We start from the raw sequence: 17576 nt of genomic DNA on the forward strand, positions 1-17576 counted from the left end.
ATTATATTATATGCAAATTAGCATCTCAATGCACCATGGGTGTGGCCAGAAGGTCCATCGCACCGCTTCCTGGCCAGTTTCAGTCCCTCAGCCTTGGTTTACTGGACTGTGTTTCCCCTTGTGAAAGCGAAAGGGTGCAGCAGATCTAAATAAAAATGCAGATTACCTCACTTTATCACTATGCCCAATAGATTGTAAGCTCTTGTGAGCACAGCCCTCACTGCTATTTTTAAATCTGACCATGTTATTACTCTAATGTCATATTTTGTAATCTGTCCATGAACAATCTCCCTGCCAGGACCTTATGATAGGATTCAGAATACAAGATCAAGGTCCTGGCAGGGCGATTGTTCATGGACAGAAAATCACATAAACCCTCTATCTGCGGCCATTTTATGGACAGGAATGTCTGGATGATGAGGTAAAAAAAAGGACACTTCACTTTACATATGAACAAAGCGGAGCAGAACTATGTATAGCAGATGTATATTGGTAAATCACCTATTATTAAACCCCCCCCACACACACACACACACACACATTACAAAAAAACATGGTGTAAACTGGACAAACCCTTTAATATAAATCCGCTACCTACTGAGTGCCTCAGGTATTGTGCACATATCCTAAGCTGTAATGCAGCCATCTTTGTGTTGCGCCCCTAGTGGTCCTGATGATACGGCGTCATAATATGTGTAGGAAAATTTTCAAATATAATTTTTGCATTCACCCAGCTTTCTAATGGTCCTGAACAGACAATACCTTGAGTCAGAGGGTTCAGGGCAGAAGAGTAAGAGTCTATCCCGTACATACTGCTCAGCTAGCAGACACGTTACTCCTTCCTGCAGCTCCGTACCAGTCACATTCATCTCAGCGGTACTTGTAGGGTAAATGGGCAAGAACTAATGGTAGCTGCTGCTGAGAAGTAGTAAGATCCCGCTGCTGCCCTGCTCCGCACCATTCCCTGCCAGCAGGAGCCATACACCCAGCACTAGGGGACACACAAGTCACACGTCTCCAACATCACATTAATATTTATTCAGATATGATGCTTGAACAAATGTATACAGCGGGTACAGACGGAATGACACGACTATTGCACCAATATTCACAAAACATCCAAAAAAGTATAACGCCCCACGGTACACGGCCAGGAACAGGCCGGTCATAAAATCGGGAGATAAATTAATATGGGAATGGGGTGTAAGCCCACATTAGATGGGGGAGTGGGTTGTATGGTGTCCCCTGGTGGTAGGGAGGACCCTAAAAAAGAACCAGGACAGACCTAGGACAGAGTTCGGCAACAGCTGCCATGCTGAGGGTTGTAGTCCAGCCTCATATTTCCAGATAGTCACGGAAACACGTTACAATAAATACACACGTGTCACAAGCGTGTTGCATGACATGACTGGGGGGAGGGGGGGGTCTTGTGGGATTGTCTACTATGATAATAGTATAAGAGGCGCCTGTCCTGACGGCACAGGTGGACGGCTCACCCCCCCCTGTAATATGGGAGGAGAAGCACCCATCCGGATGATAAAATTATCTAATTTGGGATAAGTGTGAGCATTGTAAGAGGTCATTTTTTTGCCCTGTTCCTTACATACAGGGGTCCCCCCCCTGACTAAGGGGAGTGGAGGGGGTCTCAGTGCTTGGCCGAGGAGTCTCGAGGGTAGAATTCGGCCAGGGTACTCGCTGGGATCCTCTTCAGCATCTCCTTGGGGAAGATTCGGAGCAGCTGCCAGCCGATATCCAAGGTCTCGAACACTGTGCGGTTATCGTAAGGACCTGGAGGGGGAGATCAGAGTTAGGATGGATCACAGCCTGCAGCTTTATATAATAGGCATAGATGCAGTTGCATAACCTTGTGTCAGCGGGTGTACCGCCACCAAGTGGCTGCCATCACGAACTGCGTGATCTATGCATTCCTTCCCTGGAATATGCAGGGTTAATCCTGGGCCACGTCAGACCCCCCTGGTGCCCTCGCTGCTCCCCATCCATGTGTACCAAAAGCTGCTATTATCCCTTAACGAGCCACTAGTTGCTACGGTAACTGGCTGCCACCCACACACATACACATCCCCCATGTGACAGTCCTTTGCAAGCTATTTAAAGGAGGGCTGAACAGCGGGATCTGCACTGATAACGGGTGACGGATCAGAACCACCCGGAGCCACCCGCTGCCAACCTGCACTCAACCCTTTCACTGCCAAATGCATGCGCTTTCCATGATTATAAAGGTATAACACTGATGCAAAGGATGGATGATGACTACAGCCACTCATGATGAGACTTGTAGTGCGACCAGCAGGATTACACCATATCCCTTGTCAGGGATTTAGGGTCATTAAGGTGATCTTTTAGCCGTCCTGACAAGGTCTACTATTACAGGTGTTGGTTGGAGCAGTGACAGCCTCACACTGCTGTGCTCTGAGCTCTCTGCATTGCACTGCACAAATGATGCAGCGTTGAACCAGAAGTCTGCTGCAGCCTTTATTCAGAGAGGGGATGGGGCTCAATACGGGAGGAGAACTAAGAGCACAGCAGTGTGAGGATATACCTACAGTGTGGAGGAAAGGTACAAACCCTTCTTCACAGCCCTGCTGCTAACACACACAAGGGAATGGTTACACACATCTCCAGGGCTTATACCCAAAACTAGCTGCATAGTCACAACAACAGATCCCAAAAAACATTACTGACTCACATAGTAGTGGCCTATAGGTGGCAGCACACTTAGAGTAAAACGGTTTCCCAGGAAGCACTGCATGACCGAATCTCCAGCACAATTTTGAGAGGTCCGGCCACGCACAGGTCCGGCCACTGACTGTGGTAATCTTCTTATATTTGTTATCCATGGCCTCCTTCCTTTGAAAATCAACTTTTATAATTATGCTAATGAGCCTGAAGGGCTGTCGGGGGGGGGGGGGTTCTACTAGAGCCCCTCAATGATGCAGTTTAACAGGCTGTTAGAATGTCTATCCCCCTGCTCCTAAGCATTTCCCCCCCCCCCTCCCTTCTGCAATTTCACACAATGGGAGGGAGGAGTGCACCACGTAATAACCTTTGAGGATGCACAGAGGGGATCTGGTAACACCCCAGACTACCACAGTCACACCGCCTAGATCTATGAGTAAGTGTCCCTGGCTTATGATGAATTTTCCTGGTAGATTTCCTCTGATAGCAGAAAGCTTGAGGTGCACACGTTTAGTTGTGTATATTGTCATTCTGTCTAGATCTATAAATCCGGTGCTGGACAGACTGACTACATCCCACTAACAGAAGCTATAAACAGAGATCATAGCTGAGGGATTGCTGCCTACATGGACTAAATGCCTTGGCTGAACACAATGAAACAAATAGATGTTAGTTACATGAAAAGAGGAGGTTGTGTGACCGAAATCATACAAAAAATATGGCATCTGGCAATACAGCACCTTGTATATTACAAAGGCTCCGCTCCTCTCCTGACCGACAGGTCACGAAACTATTGGCTGCTCTGCACTGACCAGTGATCTCTATGCAGAGACCCTACAGTGGAGGGAGCGACTGAGCATGTGCGTCCACCATCCCACTGGTGGTCACATTATAAAGATACATTGCTATCCAGTCTGACCACCAGATGGAGCAATACCACGTCAGTAAATGTCATAACTTCATAGAACCGGTTATAAGCAGCACAAACTGAATATCGTAATCATGTTATAAATAAAGGGCATCTACCGCTAGGATGAGGGACTGTATGCAAATGAACATGAGGGTCTCCATTGGTGTTAATGGAGCCTGGAGCCCCTCAGGTACAATTGCTTACAGTCCCTAATCCTGGTGGTAGATGTCCTTTAACTATTTCGGAAGGTTCGTACAGAGGTTTCTAAAGAGAAACACAGCACTTGTGACAGCATGCATAGCGCTGAGTGACAAACTCCCTCTGTATCATACGTGTGACGCATTGTTTGGTGTAATCATGGCCGCCATCAGCCCGTTACATAAAGAGATGATTTGATTCTACCATATTTATAGACAAGACATGGCAACAAATACATTTCCATTGAAGTAAATAGGACTCAAAATACATAGAGCACTAGCGCCACCTGGTGATTGGATAAGGAATAGCAGCTAAAACACAGGACTAGCGCCTCCTGGTGCCCGAATCAGGAACAGGTATCAAAATACTCAGAACACTAGCACCTCCTGATGACCACATAATGAATAGCAGCTTCTATCTAATGAGAATAATGAGGATGGGACTGATGTTACTACTCACCTTGGGCAATGAAATTCTTCTCAAACTTCTGCAGGAACTCCAAGTAGAGGAGATCATCAGAGGTCAGCGCCTCCTCACCCACCACGGCTTTCATGGCTTGTACGTCTTTTCCGATGGCGTAGCAGGCGTACTGAGGGGAGAGGGCAGAATGATTTACCATGGCTGACATAAGATGGCACGCTATGACTGATGGGATTGGTCAGTATTAATGAGCAGGGCACTCACCAGCTGATTAGACACATCTGAATGATCCTTCCTGGTCATGCCTTCACCAATAGCAGATTTCATCAGACGGGAGAGCGAGGGCAGCACATTAATAGGAGGATAGATCTGGAGAGGACGGATGGGTTAGTATCATGGTGTCCACACTACAAGCTGCGCTGCCAGTACTGCCCGATCACTTACCTGTCTGTTATGTAGCTGCCGGTCTACATAGATCTGCCCTTCTGTGATGTATCCCGTCAAGTCAGGAATGGGATGAGTGATGTCTGCAAGAACGAGGAGCCATAAGATCATATACATTACACCATATATTTATACACTATGGCACTGATATGCAGGTAACACTGACCGTCATTGGGCATAGTGAGGATGGGAATCTGTGTGATGGAGCCATTCCTGCCCTCCACTCTGCCCGCTCGCTCGTAGATGGTGGCCAAGTCAGTGTACATGTACCCAGGGAAGCCTCTTCTACCCGGCACCTCCTCTCGGGCTGCTGATACCTGAGGGAGGTACAAGGGGTAGGATTTATTCAGTCAATTGCAGTATATTCACAAGTCACATAGGAAAAGAAACATACACAATTCATATTCTGCCATAAAGAGGCTTGTTGGTTTCATTGTTGGCACTTATCCAAAGGAATCTGATTAGAGGGGGTCCAATAGCTGAGACCTCCAATGATGACAACAATGGGGGGGGGGGGGGGGGGGGAGGGTATATTCTCACCAATTGGGCGGCAGGAGGTGCATGCACTATATACAATACTAGGGGAATTCCAGAAAATTGTCCATATCACCACCCAGGTAGATACGTCCTTGCCAACTACAGATTCCTTCTCGGGGGATCATAGTTTACCCCCTTTGAATGCTTTCAGAAGACTCAGAAATCACTAAAACCCTAATCTGTAATTCATGGGTGACCTCACAGAGCTTCCTGGAAAACCCCTTTAACATCACTTCAAGGTGTGAGAAAGGTAACCCTTTAGTGGCATTTGGGACAATTAACCCCAAACAAGTCCTTATGGTTCACTACCTATTGTGCCCCAAATTATTCCTTATTCCAACTTTAGTCTGGGGCTGCATTAAAGGACATTATCACCAGATCAAGGTTTGTAAACCAAGCACACTGACATACTGGTGTGTGCCCCCTCTGGCAGGATCTGCTCTTCTTTTAGCTTCTTATGCCCTGGTTTTTACAGAAAGGGGCTTTTACAGAGAAAGCCTGGAGCCCCTCAAGCACATTTGCATAATTTTAAAGCCCCTTTTTCTTAAAAACAAGGGCATACAAGCTAAAAGAAGAGCGGATCCTGTCAGATGTGTCAGTGTGCTTGGTTTACAATCCTTGATCTGGTGATAGTTGTCCTTTAAAAAAAACCTTTATCCTGATCTGGCTCCTGCTACTACTTCAAGAATCTGCACAGATCTTCCCAGTATCCAGCGAAGTGTCCCTCAGGTTAAGGATCTGCAGTGCATGAGCTTTCCAGGCTGCAATAAATGGCACAATACTAGCAGCACTGTGGTTTCTGGCCATTTACCATAGTGTTGTACAGACCGTACCTCTCTCAGGGCTTCAGCGTAGGAGCTCATGTCAGTCAGGATGACCAGCACGTGCTTCTCACACTGGTAGGCCAGGTATTCAGCGGAGGTCAGGGCTAGACGCGGTGTGATGATACGTTCAATGCTGCGGGGAGAAGGCATCAGTCAGATGTGGAACCAGTACAGGAGACAAGACAATGGTGGACAGGACCCCATCCCTGGTGCGTCAGGCTCAGATGTACTTACGTGGGGTCATTGGCCAAGTTCAAGAACAGACACACGTTGTCCATGGACCCGTTCTCTTCGAAATCGGACTTGAAGAACCTGGCAGTCTCCATGTTCACCTAACAGGAAAGGGAAAATATAGAGATCAGCCAAAGGAAAACAAAACCGGGTCACACAGTCTAATAACCTAGAACAGGAGGCCGAGGCCTAGGGCTGTGTGTATACGGCATATCTTACAATCATGTGTGCACTATATAAATAAAGAATTATTATTATTACTCTTAAAGGGTACAGGTCATGGTGATTTGGGACAGAAAACCACAAGTCAGAGCAGCAGTTCCAAGTAGTTATTGCTTCAGAGCGCATCATATAAGGAGATTTGGGATCCTGAGCTCCACTCCATAGCAATCTGTGGATGGTTTACTCTGCCCAAACTCCTGTTATAGCTTCCTTTCTATGCTTTTGTTCCCTTTCTGCACCTTGTACAATAATAGGATACAATTTAACGAGAGACAAGTGTAATATACTGCATGTGAAATGGCACCAAAATACCCACTTTCGTCTCTCAGCCGAACAGTAATATTATATTTATATAACGCAGGGACTCCCAACGTGCCACCATACAGCATGTATACACGGGATGATGCACTCGTTCCTGTGCACATGAATGGTGACCAATCACACTCCCCACATTCATCAGTGGATTATCCTGGTGTTATGCTACCAATGAGAAGGTAACAATTGAAACCACTGTTTAAAGGGCCTGACTAGTAAAAAAAAAACAAAAAAAAAAAATAGGAGTCCTGGTCAAGATGCTAAATATCCTTCCCTTGCTCCAGAGGACCTGTCCAGCATTAAAGGAAACCTACCACTTGAAGTGGCAGGTATAAGGGGGAAATACCGAGCACCAGCTCAGGGTGAGCTGGTGACGGAGCTTATTTTTGTTAGTGTTTTAAACCGCAGTATCGCGGTTTAAAACACTTTTTAAACTTTATGGCTGAAGCTGCTTCGGCGCAGGCAGGTACGCGCTCGGCGCTTACCGTGCGTGTGGCTCTCCTTCACTTCCTATGTAGCCGCTCGCACGGTCGCCCGCATGGTAAGCGCCGAGCGCGTACCTCCCTGCGCCGAAGCAGCTTCGGCCATAAAGTTTAAAAAGTGTTTTAAACCGCGATACTGCGGTATAAATAAGTTTATATAAGTTTATTCATTTATATACCGAGGGCTGCAGTGGGCAATTCATCATCAGTGGGAGGTTGTGACCAATTCGTTTCCCACCCTAGGCTTATACTCAAGTCAATAAGTTTTGCCAGTTTGGGGCAAAATTAAGGACCACAGCTTATACTTGGGTTGACTCATAATCTAGTATATAAAGGTAGATTTAGCAGGTAAATAACTATAAATAAACTAAAGTAAAAGTTGTATAAACCTTTACAAAAATATATAAACATGTAATATTATTCGATACATTATTACATTTACATATGTATTTTGCCAATCCCACACCATTTTTTTAGGCAGAGGGTGCATGTACTTTTGCAGTGAATTCTGCAGCTCCCTCTCCATTCTGCCTTTAGCTGACTGGCTGGATGGTGACATTTCAAACCGCTATATCCTCTGAACCCTGGCGACTAGAAGCTTAATTCTGGTGTCCTCTTATAAGGGAAGAACCTCTTGAAACAGAAAGCAATAAAATGTGATTTTTAAATACAGATCTCAATTCCCGACCAACTTTGACAATGAATATATTTGCTTCTCTTTAACAGAAACACAACCCAGATATTAGGTTAAAGAATTGTGTTTCTAGGTGCCACGGTTCAGGAGAAATGATCGTTTAAATTTGGCCACTGCCTTGATGTACATATGTGCTATCTGCATGGGCACGTGCAAATAGGACGCACATAATCATATAAGGTAGGTTTCTATGATCTGGCATGGTACACTTACCCCCATAGCAGCAAACACTATAGCAAAGTTGTCCTCACTGTAATCCATGACGTCTTTGGATTTCTTTACTAGACCGGCCTGACGACAGATCTGTGCTGCAATCTGATAGGAGAAGATGGTTATACACAAACTACTACACGTACATATATCCCATGTACAATACTACTGAGATGGGTGTAAGTTCTGTACGGATCAGTTGATTCCAACTCTTCTGTAATGGGAATACCCCGGGCTATGATACAAGTGTTCAGCTCACCTCATTATGGGGAAGACCAGCGGCTGAGAAGATGGGGATCTTCTGTCCACGGGCGATACTGTTCATGCCATCGATGGCAGATATACCCGTCTGGATCATCTCTTCGGGGTAAATTCTACATTGAGGGTTAATGGGCTGCCCTGTAGAGGATACGCACATGCATCAGACTGGAAACCTATAGATTTATAACTCCTATATAGGATAGCATTCCCTTCCAGCTTACCCATGATGTCCAGGTAATCCTCAGCCAGGACTGTGGGTCCACGGTCAATGGGCTTCCCAGAACCGTTGAATACACGACCTGGAAAAAAAAACAGAACAAATTCTAAGCAAATCTGTAAATTATAACCCAATCAAATCCCGGAATGGCTTCATATTCACAAATATGGACATACCCAGCATGTCCTCCGATACGGGGGTCCTCAGGATATCTCCAGAAAACTCACAGGAGGTTTTCTTGGCGTCGATTCCTGAAGTTCCCTCAAATACCTACAGGAGGACAGTAAGAAGATTTTAAAAGGGAGATTAATACAAGGATGTTAAAGGGGTCCGGGGCTTCTTAGCCACATCTTCAGGTCTTACCTGGACCACAGCCTTAGAGCCGCTGACCTCCAGTACCTGCCCGCTCCTTTTAGTGCCATCAGGAAGAGTCAAATACACGATTTCTGAATACCTGGGGAACTGATACACAGAAGCGACACATCAGCTAATGGAAGGAGGAAGGGCAAAACTAAAAATTTACACAAATATAAAATGGGAGCTCCGGGCTGTAGCTGATTATATATCCTTTGCAATAGTCCACCCTAATTTCCTATATAACAAATTGAGCCCCCAAATCTGCTTCTCACGGACTTATATATAGGGGTAGGATGTGGGGCACTTGCCCCTTCCCAATACAACTCGAAGTGATGAGGATTGTGAAGATGGAGCTGCAATACCAGGCTCAGCCACTACTACATGTATAGCGCTATGACGGGGACAGGATGATTGGCAGCATTCCCAGTCCCACAAACAATATAGCGCAAAAATTGCCCATGAATAGCAAATCCTGGACAATCTTGGTTTTTATGGGGAGGCTCTCTAAACGGGTGGGCTACATGTGTACGTTTGTGCTTGTGACAAATACCAGGATCTATCGCATTACCTTGACGTTATCCAAGATCACCAGAGGTCCATTCACTCCAGACACAGTCCTATAAGCTGCAAGACAGACAGATCCAGGTGAAATACAGTATATACATTCATATAGGAGACAGACAGACATACAGAAGCCATTACCCCCTGGCTACATAACATACACATAGGTCCGCTAAGACATCCATAATGAGATCACCCCTTTAATGAAGGCAAGCTCAACTGAATGGAGTTTCCCCGATCCTGAAAGCCTTCCCATAAAGCAATGGTGACCCTAAAAATGGTCCCATGGGGTGCGCAGAGTGTGATTGCTCCTTGCAGGGTTCATCTCCCAGTCACAGTGACATTACCCGGGACATTCTCATCCTACAGATCACAATACGGGACATTGTTCTAAATTATTCCAACTAACCTATTATCTAACATAGGATCCCCAGCAGTAATAACAGATGGAGGATGATAACCAGCGCCCATCACACAATGGATTTATTCACGTTCCCAGCACATGATAAATTCCATGAAAAGGGACAATGCTAAATGTTAAGTTATACTGCCACCTAATGGACAAAAAAGTAAATATATTCTTAAAGGAAATCTACCATTTGATTTGATGCATTATGGAGCAAATATACCTTGAGAATGCTGTAGCTACCCTGATGCAGGATCATATTTTGGTTAATCCCCGTGCTGAGTGGTTTTGCTGATAAATCAATTATCAGCAATAATATATTATATGAAACGCAGATACTTTTAGCCTTCTGGTCTCCGACAATGCTGAGGATAAATGGGTAGAGCACTAAGGCAAGACTGGCAGTGCCAAAATGAATGGGGTAGTACAGATGTAGGACTGCTGCTCTATAACAATCCCAAACTACGCATACAAAGGAAAAAAGTTTTTTGGCAAAAATTGTGGCGCTGGTAAACAGGAGCAACAACCCGCGTAACAAATTGGGAGTGATGAGGCACGATAAACCAAAGTACGGTAGATTTGGTTTAATTGTGATTAAAACATCTACATAAAAATGAAAAGATAAAGTTGAGTAAGGACTATTAATTTATCTTTTCATTTTTATGTACATGTTTCAATTACAATTAAACCAAATCCACCGTACTTGTGCGTCATCACTTCCAATTAGTCAAGTGGTTTGTTGCTCCTGTTTACCAGCGCCACAATTTTTGCCAAAAAACTTTTTTGCTTTGTATGCGTGTATTGATCCCAAGTCCCTAGATTTTTGGGTCTTTCTTTTTGGCAAGTGGCTGCGACCCCTGACCAGGATCCAACGACCCAACATAGGAGGAATACCTTTTACCTTATGAACCCCGATTTGTGGGTAATTTGCCCTTGATCAAGATGCCGACAGGTGAGCACCCCTAATAGGGGCTGGTTATATTTCCCCATTGCTGGAAGGTATCACTCGAGCCGCCGTCCTCTGCGTTTCTGTCTTTTTCTTCACGTCATCCCAAACTAAACATCCCTTTAATACGGCTTGTAAAATATGTGAACGTCTGGTCATATGTAACCGTCATCTCATGGGGGCTTTTTAAAGGGGTTGGCCACTTTACCTCATGGATTTTGTGTGTAAGTGTGGGGTTGCAGGATATGAGGTAATTTACCAATATACATCTATTACTAGTTCTGCTCCATTTTCCTGATTTGTAAAGTGAAGCCTCATGTCATTTACCCCATCATTTTACCTCATGTATTTTGTGTGTAAGTGTGTGGGGCAGGATATTAGGATATTAACCAAAATACATCTATTAATAGTTCTGCTCCACTTTCCTGATATGTAAAGTGAAGCCTTGTCTTTTACCTCATGATTTTACCTCATGTTTTTTGTAATGTGTGTGTAAGTGGGGGGGGAAGAATATGAGGTAATTTACCAATATACATCTATTAATAGTTCTGCTCCACTTTCCTGATATGTAAAGTGAAGCCTCCTGTCTTTTACCTCATGATTTTACCTCATGTATTTTGTTATGTGTGTGTAAGCGGGGGGAAGAATATGAGGTAATTTACCAATATACATCTATTAAAGGGGTTGTCCGAGAGTTGTGAAAAAAAACTAAAGGTGGCCGGAGGGGGCTGCTTAAATAAAGATCTACTTACCTTGCGGTGCCCTCCGGTGTCCAGCACTGCTGTCGCTCCGGGCGCCATGTAAACAAACATGGCCGCCGGAGCAGTGCTGGATTCAGTTTCCGGCCGGCCACGCCTATCAGTCCCTATTCACAGCATTGTGTATGGGGGTTGGAAGGTTGTCGGGTCCGGCCAGAAGCTGAATCCAGCACTGCTCCGGCGGCCATGTTTGTTTACATGGCACCTGGAACGGAGCGACAGCAGCGCTGGACACCGGAGAGTGCTGGAAGGTAAGTAAATCTTTAATTTTTTTTAAGCAGCCCCCTCCGGCCACCTTTAGTTTTTTTCATAACTTTTGGACAACCCCTTTAATAGTTCTGCTCCACTTTCTTGATGTAAAGTGAAGTCTCCTGTCTTTTACCTCATCATTTTACCTCATGTCTTTTACCTCATCATTTTACCTCATGTCTTTTACCTCATGGACAGATTCCTATCATTAAAGTGGCCATAGGAGGGTCATGTGATCTCTGTCCATGAACAGATGACAGGACCTACGTTAAGGTCCTGGCAGGGTATTGCTCAGACAGATGGAAATCACACAACGCCATTTGCGGCCATTTTATGGACAGGAATCTCTGGCTGATGAGGTAAAAGACAGGAGGCTTCACTTTACATATCAGGAAAGCAGAGAATCACTTTTATCATATGTATATTGGTAAATTACCTGATATCCTGCACCCACCCCACACACTTACACACAAAACAAAAATACATGAAGTAACGTGGCCAACCCCTTTAATAAACTGGCTTTAAATTAGCCTTAAAATGTAAAAATCTTAGGAATCTCAGGAATTTCGCATCTATATGCCACTTGTGTCTGATATTTTCTAGCGTACAGACTTATGTAATGTGGGCAAACGGTTAAAGGGATCTATGACTAGCTTATCAGAATGGCTGGAGGCTGTGTGATGGGGTACATTCTTATTTAAGAGATACTTATAGACATCAATTTAATTTATATGACGTCCCTGTAAGGGTCACAGACTTGCCAATGAATTAGGATGTCACATTCATCGATTTCCTGAACTAAAATAATCGCCCCTAGGGACAGCGAAATGGAGAATGACAAGGTCATGCCCTCTCGCAGAGGCCCTGCATGCTAGGGATGCACCTTTAAAGGGGATGTAAAACATGGCTGTTTTCATCCAGAAACAGCGCCACTCCTGACCGTGGGTAGTGCAAGGTATTGCAACTAAGCTGCATTTGTCTCTTTACAGCTGAGCTGCAATACCAGCACCATCCATGGCAAGGTGTGGCGCTGTTTATTGAAGAAAGCAGCCATGTATGTGACCCCCTGTAAGGCAGCACACCCTATGCACACAACATGGCCTCCGCCTCTAGCAGTTGATGAGTTATACCAGGAATAACCTCAGAAAAGGGAAGGAGGCCTCAGGCGAGCGGCTCCTCTACAGATGGATCTCACTTCCTCTTCTCTGGTCATTGTGTCACCATACGTGAAATCCTCATTTTTTTCAGGAACTTGGTCACGGGATAGTGACACAATAAAGCCTGTGTGATGAGCCATGTCCTGTCACAGAGGCTACAGCCATCACTCCCAATCCTACAAGAAGCACAAGTGGGTTAGAGCCCAGTACAACAAGCAAGCAGTACCAGGACATCATGTGGTAGACATCCCCCACAGGACAGGACCTGGTCTGATCCATACCAGTTGCATGAAGGGCAATTACCTAACGTACCAAGCATGGTTTGGGCTTTTTGGGAATCCTATACAATCCCTTTAAGGGGAACCTTTCACAGGTTTTATCCCATTAAACTACCAGCCCCCTCAGGTAGTGGATGAAATGTCCTTTTCCTAGAATTCCCTCTTATGTGAAGTCTCACCCATTTACCTATAAGAAAAAAACTTAAAAAAAGTCAGGCAAATATGCCTCATTTTCATGTGAGAGGAGTAAAGTTTAGTGGTTGCAGGGGGTGGTGTCACTTTATAAATCCCTGATCTGGGTGACAGGTCATCTTTAAGTTCTATAGCACCCAAAACCATGCTTTTTGTGTCCTATAATAAAAATCAAATATTTAGGTGCCATCAGGCTTATGGTTCTGTGGTCTACAGAATACAGGATTAAAAAATAAAAAAATAGTGAGAACTTTATCTGCTTGCATTTCCTCACAAAGTCATAATCATGAAAGATGAAATTCTTATCTGTAATATGACACAAAAATCATGTATCTAGTTGCTATAGGCCATAACACAGGGGATTCTGAAGTGCTCTGCAAACACTAAACTTGACTCATCTCATGTAAAATATGCCTCTTCTCTGCTTATTCTGACAGCTCCAGGCTTCTCTGCAGTCACAATCACCTTGGACTTTGTATATAAGATGCATATGGGGCACTTCTTCCCCTCTCCTGTGGCACCTATAAGATGCACATGTGTGAATGGTGATAAGTTACCTAACAAGAAGGAATCTTACCGAGTCCTGTTATGTACACAGTAGGGCAACCTGTAGGACCCGTCCGGCTGGGGGCAATGTATACAATGTACAGTATATTGTGATAGTGACAGTACATCTCGCTCGATCTGGACATTACTGGGAACAAAAATGAAGAATTTTGACTTTCTGTAATGTCCTGTATACACAACATGAGACTCAACAGAGTGAGGTGACAACGAGATAAGACCCACAAAGTGGGTGCGGGCCCTGGAGGACTCAGGATTACACCCGTCGTATATACTACGCCATGGTATGTGGTGAACATGTCATTACCTAACAGAGCTGCCGTCAACATAGCCTAACGATAGGTCACAGATCAGTGGGGTCCAACTATGACTATGCTGTATGAAAGGGCTGCGGCAGTGCTAAAATCTGCAGCCACTTCTGCTATGCGGTCCAAATGCAACTTAAAGTGCATGGGAAAGAGCTGCAGTACCTCATCAGGTCACTTCAAACAGCTGATAAGTGGTGGGTTGAAAGGAATAGGACCACAACCATATGGCAGCACGGGGGCTCAGTGGTTAGCATTACAGCCTTGCAGCGCTGGGGACCTGGATTCAAGTCCCAGGGTCAACACCAGCAAAGAGTTTGTATGTTCTCTCCGTGTTTTTGGGGGTTTCCTTGGGTCCTCTGGTTTACTCCAAAACATACAGGTAAGATGATTAGATTGTGAGCAAGGACCGATTTGGCAAGCTCTGTGCAGCGCTGTGTAATCTGTGTGCGCTATATAAATTTAAAATATTATGAATTATTTATGAAAATGCAGATAGAAAACCAAGCTGCCAGTCACATGAAATCAGGGACTTTGCAAAACATTAGCAGCCCGGGATCATGGGAAAGCTGGGTGTCCCGTAACAGAAAGAAACGCAGAAAGACAACATATTTTATATATATCGCAGCTTAAGAAGTTGGCTTTACAGAGGCTTTTTTCCCAGTAAAACTAGACAATCACGAGCCTGGAAAAGCTGGGTGGCTTAAAGGGAGTCAAGGTATATCAATGTGAAGAGGCTGAAATAAGGGTCTGGAAAAGCTGTTTGACAGCGATATGTTATATAATAGACAGAGATCCATTGCAAGGAGTTTGCATAAATATTGCCACTATATAGATACTTGTATATACACACATACACAGCGTATATACGCCGTCTCCTCTGCAGCTACATCTCACCCTCAGTAAAGGAATGAGAAAGAACGGGGGAGGGTGACAGAAGGGGGGAGGGTGAGCCTGCCGGTCACATGATGGGGAGACATGTGATGCAGCATATCACATGACACAATGAATCAGCCCCATACATTCACAGTGATCTGTATATAACATCCGCTCCTGTATACGCAGGACAAGGCCTGTAGACACAGAAGTGGATATATTTATACATAACACAACTCCGTTACTTTGTGTTGTCACTGCAAACAAGCAATAAACCGAGAGCCAGAGGCCACAAGATCTTATCAGACAATGCAGCGTGCACGCATAATACCTGCACCATCAAACAGCAGGGGGCTGACTTGCTGCAGGACTACATCTCCCAGCATGCCTAGAGAATCACAGAGCAATGCTGCAGGACTACATCTCTCAGCATGCCTAGAGAGCAATACTGCAGGACTACATCTCCCAGCATGCCTAGAGAATCACAGAGCAATGCTGCAGGACTACATCTCCCAGCATGCCTAGAGAATCACAGAGCAATGCTGCAGGACTACATCTCCCAGCATGCCTAGAGAATCACAGAGCAATGCTGCAGGACTACATCTCCCAGCATGCCTAGAGAATCACAGAGCAATGCTGCAGGACTACATCTCCCAGCATGCCTAGAGAATCACAGAGCAATGCTGCAGGACTACATCTCTCAGCATGCCTAGAGAGCAATGCTGCAGGACTACACCTCCCAGCATGCCTACAGAATCACAGAGCAATACTGCAGGACTACATCTCCCAGCATGCCTACAGAATCACAGCGCAACGCTGCAGGACTACACCTCCCAGCATGCCTAGAGAATCACAGAGCAATGCTGCAGGACTACATCTCCCAGAATTACTAGAGACACACAGCACGTCTGTAAGAATGTAATAGAAGGTCCCTAACGCAATATCTCAGACTGCCCCTTCCACCGCCATCCTAAATCCATCCACAGAATCCAATATGAACGGGCTGGAGGCAGCAGATGAGGCATGTGGATACAGCTGGTCATAGGGCTATAGTCACAAGGCATCAAAGTGGAAGTATCAGGAGGATCTAAGGATCCTTAGGCCCCTGGTCCACCCCCACACCCCCAAACCTTCCCCAGAGGAGCCGAAAGCAGTGGGCCTAGCCACCTCTGCCTCAGCACATCACCCCAAGGAGATCCAAGGGATCTAGACCCCAGAAGGGGAGCTGAGAGAGGTCCTTTACCTCTCCTCCCCGGAGCCACTAGTAGGGGACATCTGCAGGATCCCTTTCAGAGGAACCAACAGCGCCAAAGAGCCAATGAAATGGAGAACACCCTTACAAAGCTGCAGCAGTATCCCAAAACTGTACCCCCTATAAGAACCAACACAAGACCCCCAACCCTTCCTCACAAGTAGGCCTCCTGCCTTACCCCAATAGCTGGATCCCCAACCCTCCATTCCCCAAAAGATCAAAATGAAGGAGCAGGAGGCACAACTCAACACCCTGCAAAGGGATGAGAAGCAGGAGCCCAAACTCCTGCCCAGGATCCAGGGGAACATGACCCCCAACAGCCACCATAACACCCCACTGATCATATGACCAGGGGGATCCCCTGTTTGATGTCCATTCAAAAACAACTTTAGCGACACCCGCTCCCGCACTCACTGAGCCGCGGCTGGGACAGGTAGTCTCTGCTGACCGCCTGCACGTGCTCCCGGGCCGCCGGTACCGCAGGGTTGCCGTGTCCTCCGCGCATCACTCTCACCGCCATCTTCTCCGTACAGTCTCTGTGACACTAGGCAGGAATCGCCGAGCCGTAGCTTCTTAATAACTCCGTGACGTCAGCACGTACACCGCGACGCCTGTCACAGCAACCCGGATGAGAGGGGCGGGGCTCTAAGAGAGACGTCACCGCATCAAGGTAATTGTGGGCGGGGCAGAATGAGGCGCGGGGGGGGGAGGGGGCTGGTTGATGAGGGTGAAGGGAGAATGGAACATAAGGGATAATAGAGGGGAAACATATCAAAAGGTTGTGCGCATAGCTGTAACTTCCGGCGACTTCAGAACTGGGGTGTAGCAAGATGGCCGACTTACGGTGTAAGGTCTTGTCCTTGGTGCTGAAATTTTATTATTTTTTTTTTTTATTGTAGGTCTAGAATATATAAAGTTAATACAATAAATACTTATTTCATCACCCCTGACTGTATGTTGTACTTATGCATGTGTGGATGTTCACGCTGTAACCAAGCCCTGGAGTTTCCAAA

At 45.6% G+C, this 17576-nt stretch overlaps 1 protein-coding gene across 1 annotated transcript; it reads right to left on the reverse strand.

Moving 5' to 3' along the window:
- Nucleotides 1–1018: 1018 nt before the first annotated feature.
- Nucleotides 1019–17180, reverse strand: ATP6V1B2 (ATPase H+ transporting V1 subunit B2). Its single transcript, XM_072149381.1, has 14 exons — nucleotides 16978–17180; nucleotides 9588–9643; nucleotides 9026–9124; nucleotides 8839–8932; nucleotides 8667–8744; nucleotides 8444–8583; nucleotides 8188–8289; nucleotides 6265–6362; nucleotides 6040–6163; nucleotides 4836–4986; nucleotides 4670–4752; nucleotides 4490–4594; nucleotides 4265–4394; nucleotides 1019–1788 (listed from the first exon to the last, which is right to left on the reverse strand). Exons 1-14 carry the CDS (start codon nucleotides 17081–17083, stop codon nucleotides 1646–1648), a joined length of 1509 nt encoding a protein of 502 aa, XP_072005482.1. The 5' UTR covers nucleotides 17084–17180; the 3' UTR covers nucleotides 1019–1645.
- Nucleotides 17181–17576: the final 396 nt, after the last annotated feature.

The sequence above is a fragment of the Engystomops pustulosus genome, chromosome 4 (genome assembly GCF_040894005.1).
Source record: "Engystomops pustulosus chromosome 4, aEngPut4.maternal, whole genome shotgun sequence".
NCBI classification, from domain to species: domain Eukaryota; kingdom Metazoa; phylum Chordata; class Amphibia; order Anura; family Leptodactylidae; genus Engystomops; species Engystomops pustulosus.

Bases quoted from the DNA above. Each gene is read 5' to 3' on its own strand.
- ATP6V1B2 (XM_072149381.1), bottom strand. From the start codon at position 17,083: ATGGCGGTGAGAGTGATGCGCGGAGGACACGGCAACCCTGCGGTACCG. The intron at 9,644-16,977 runs GTGAGTGCGGGA...TCTGTCTTGCAG, and splicing joins CCTGTCCCAGCCGCGGCTCA to CTTATAGGACTGTGTCTGGA. The intron at 4,395-4,489 runs GTGAGTGCCCTG...CTCTCCCCTCAG, and splicing joins CAGATGTGTCTAATCAGCTG to TACGCCTGCTACGCCATCGG.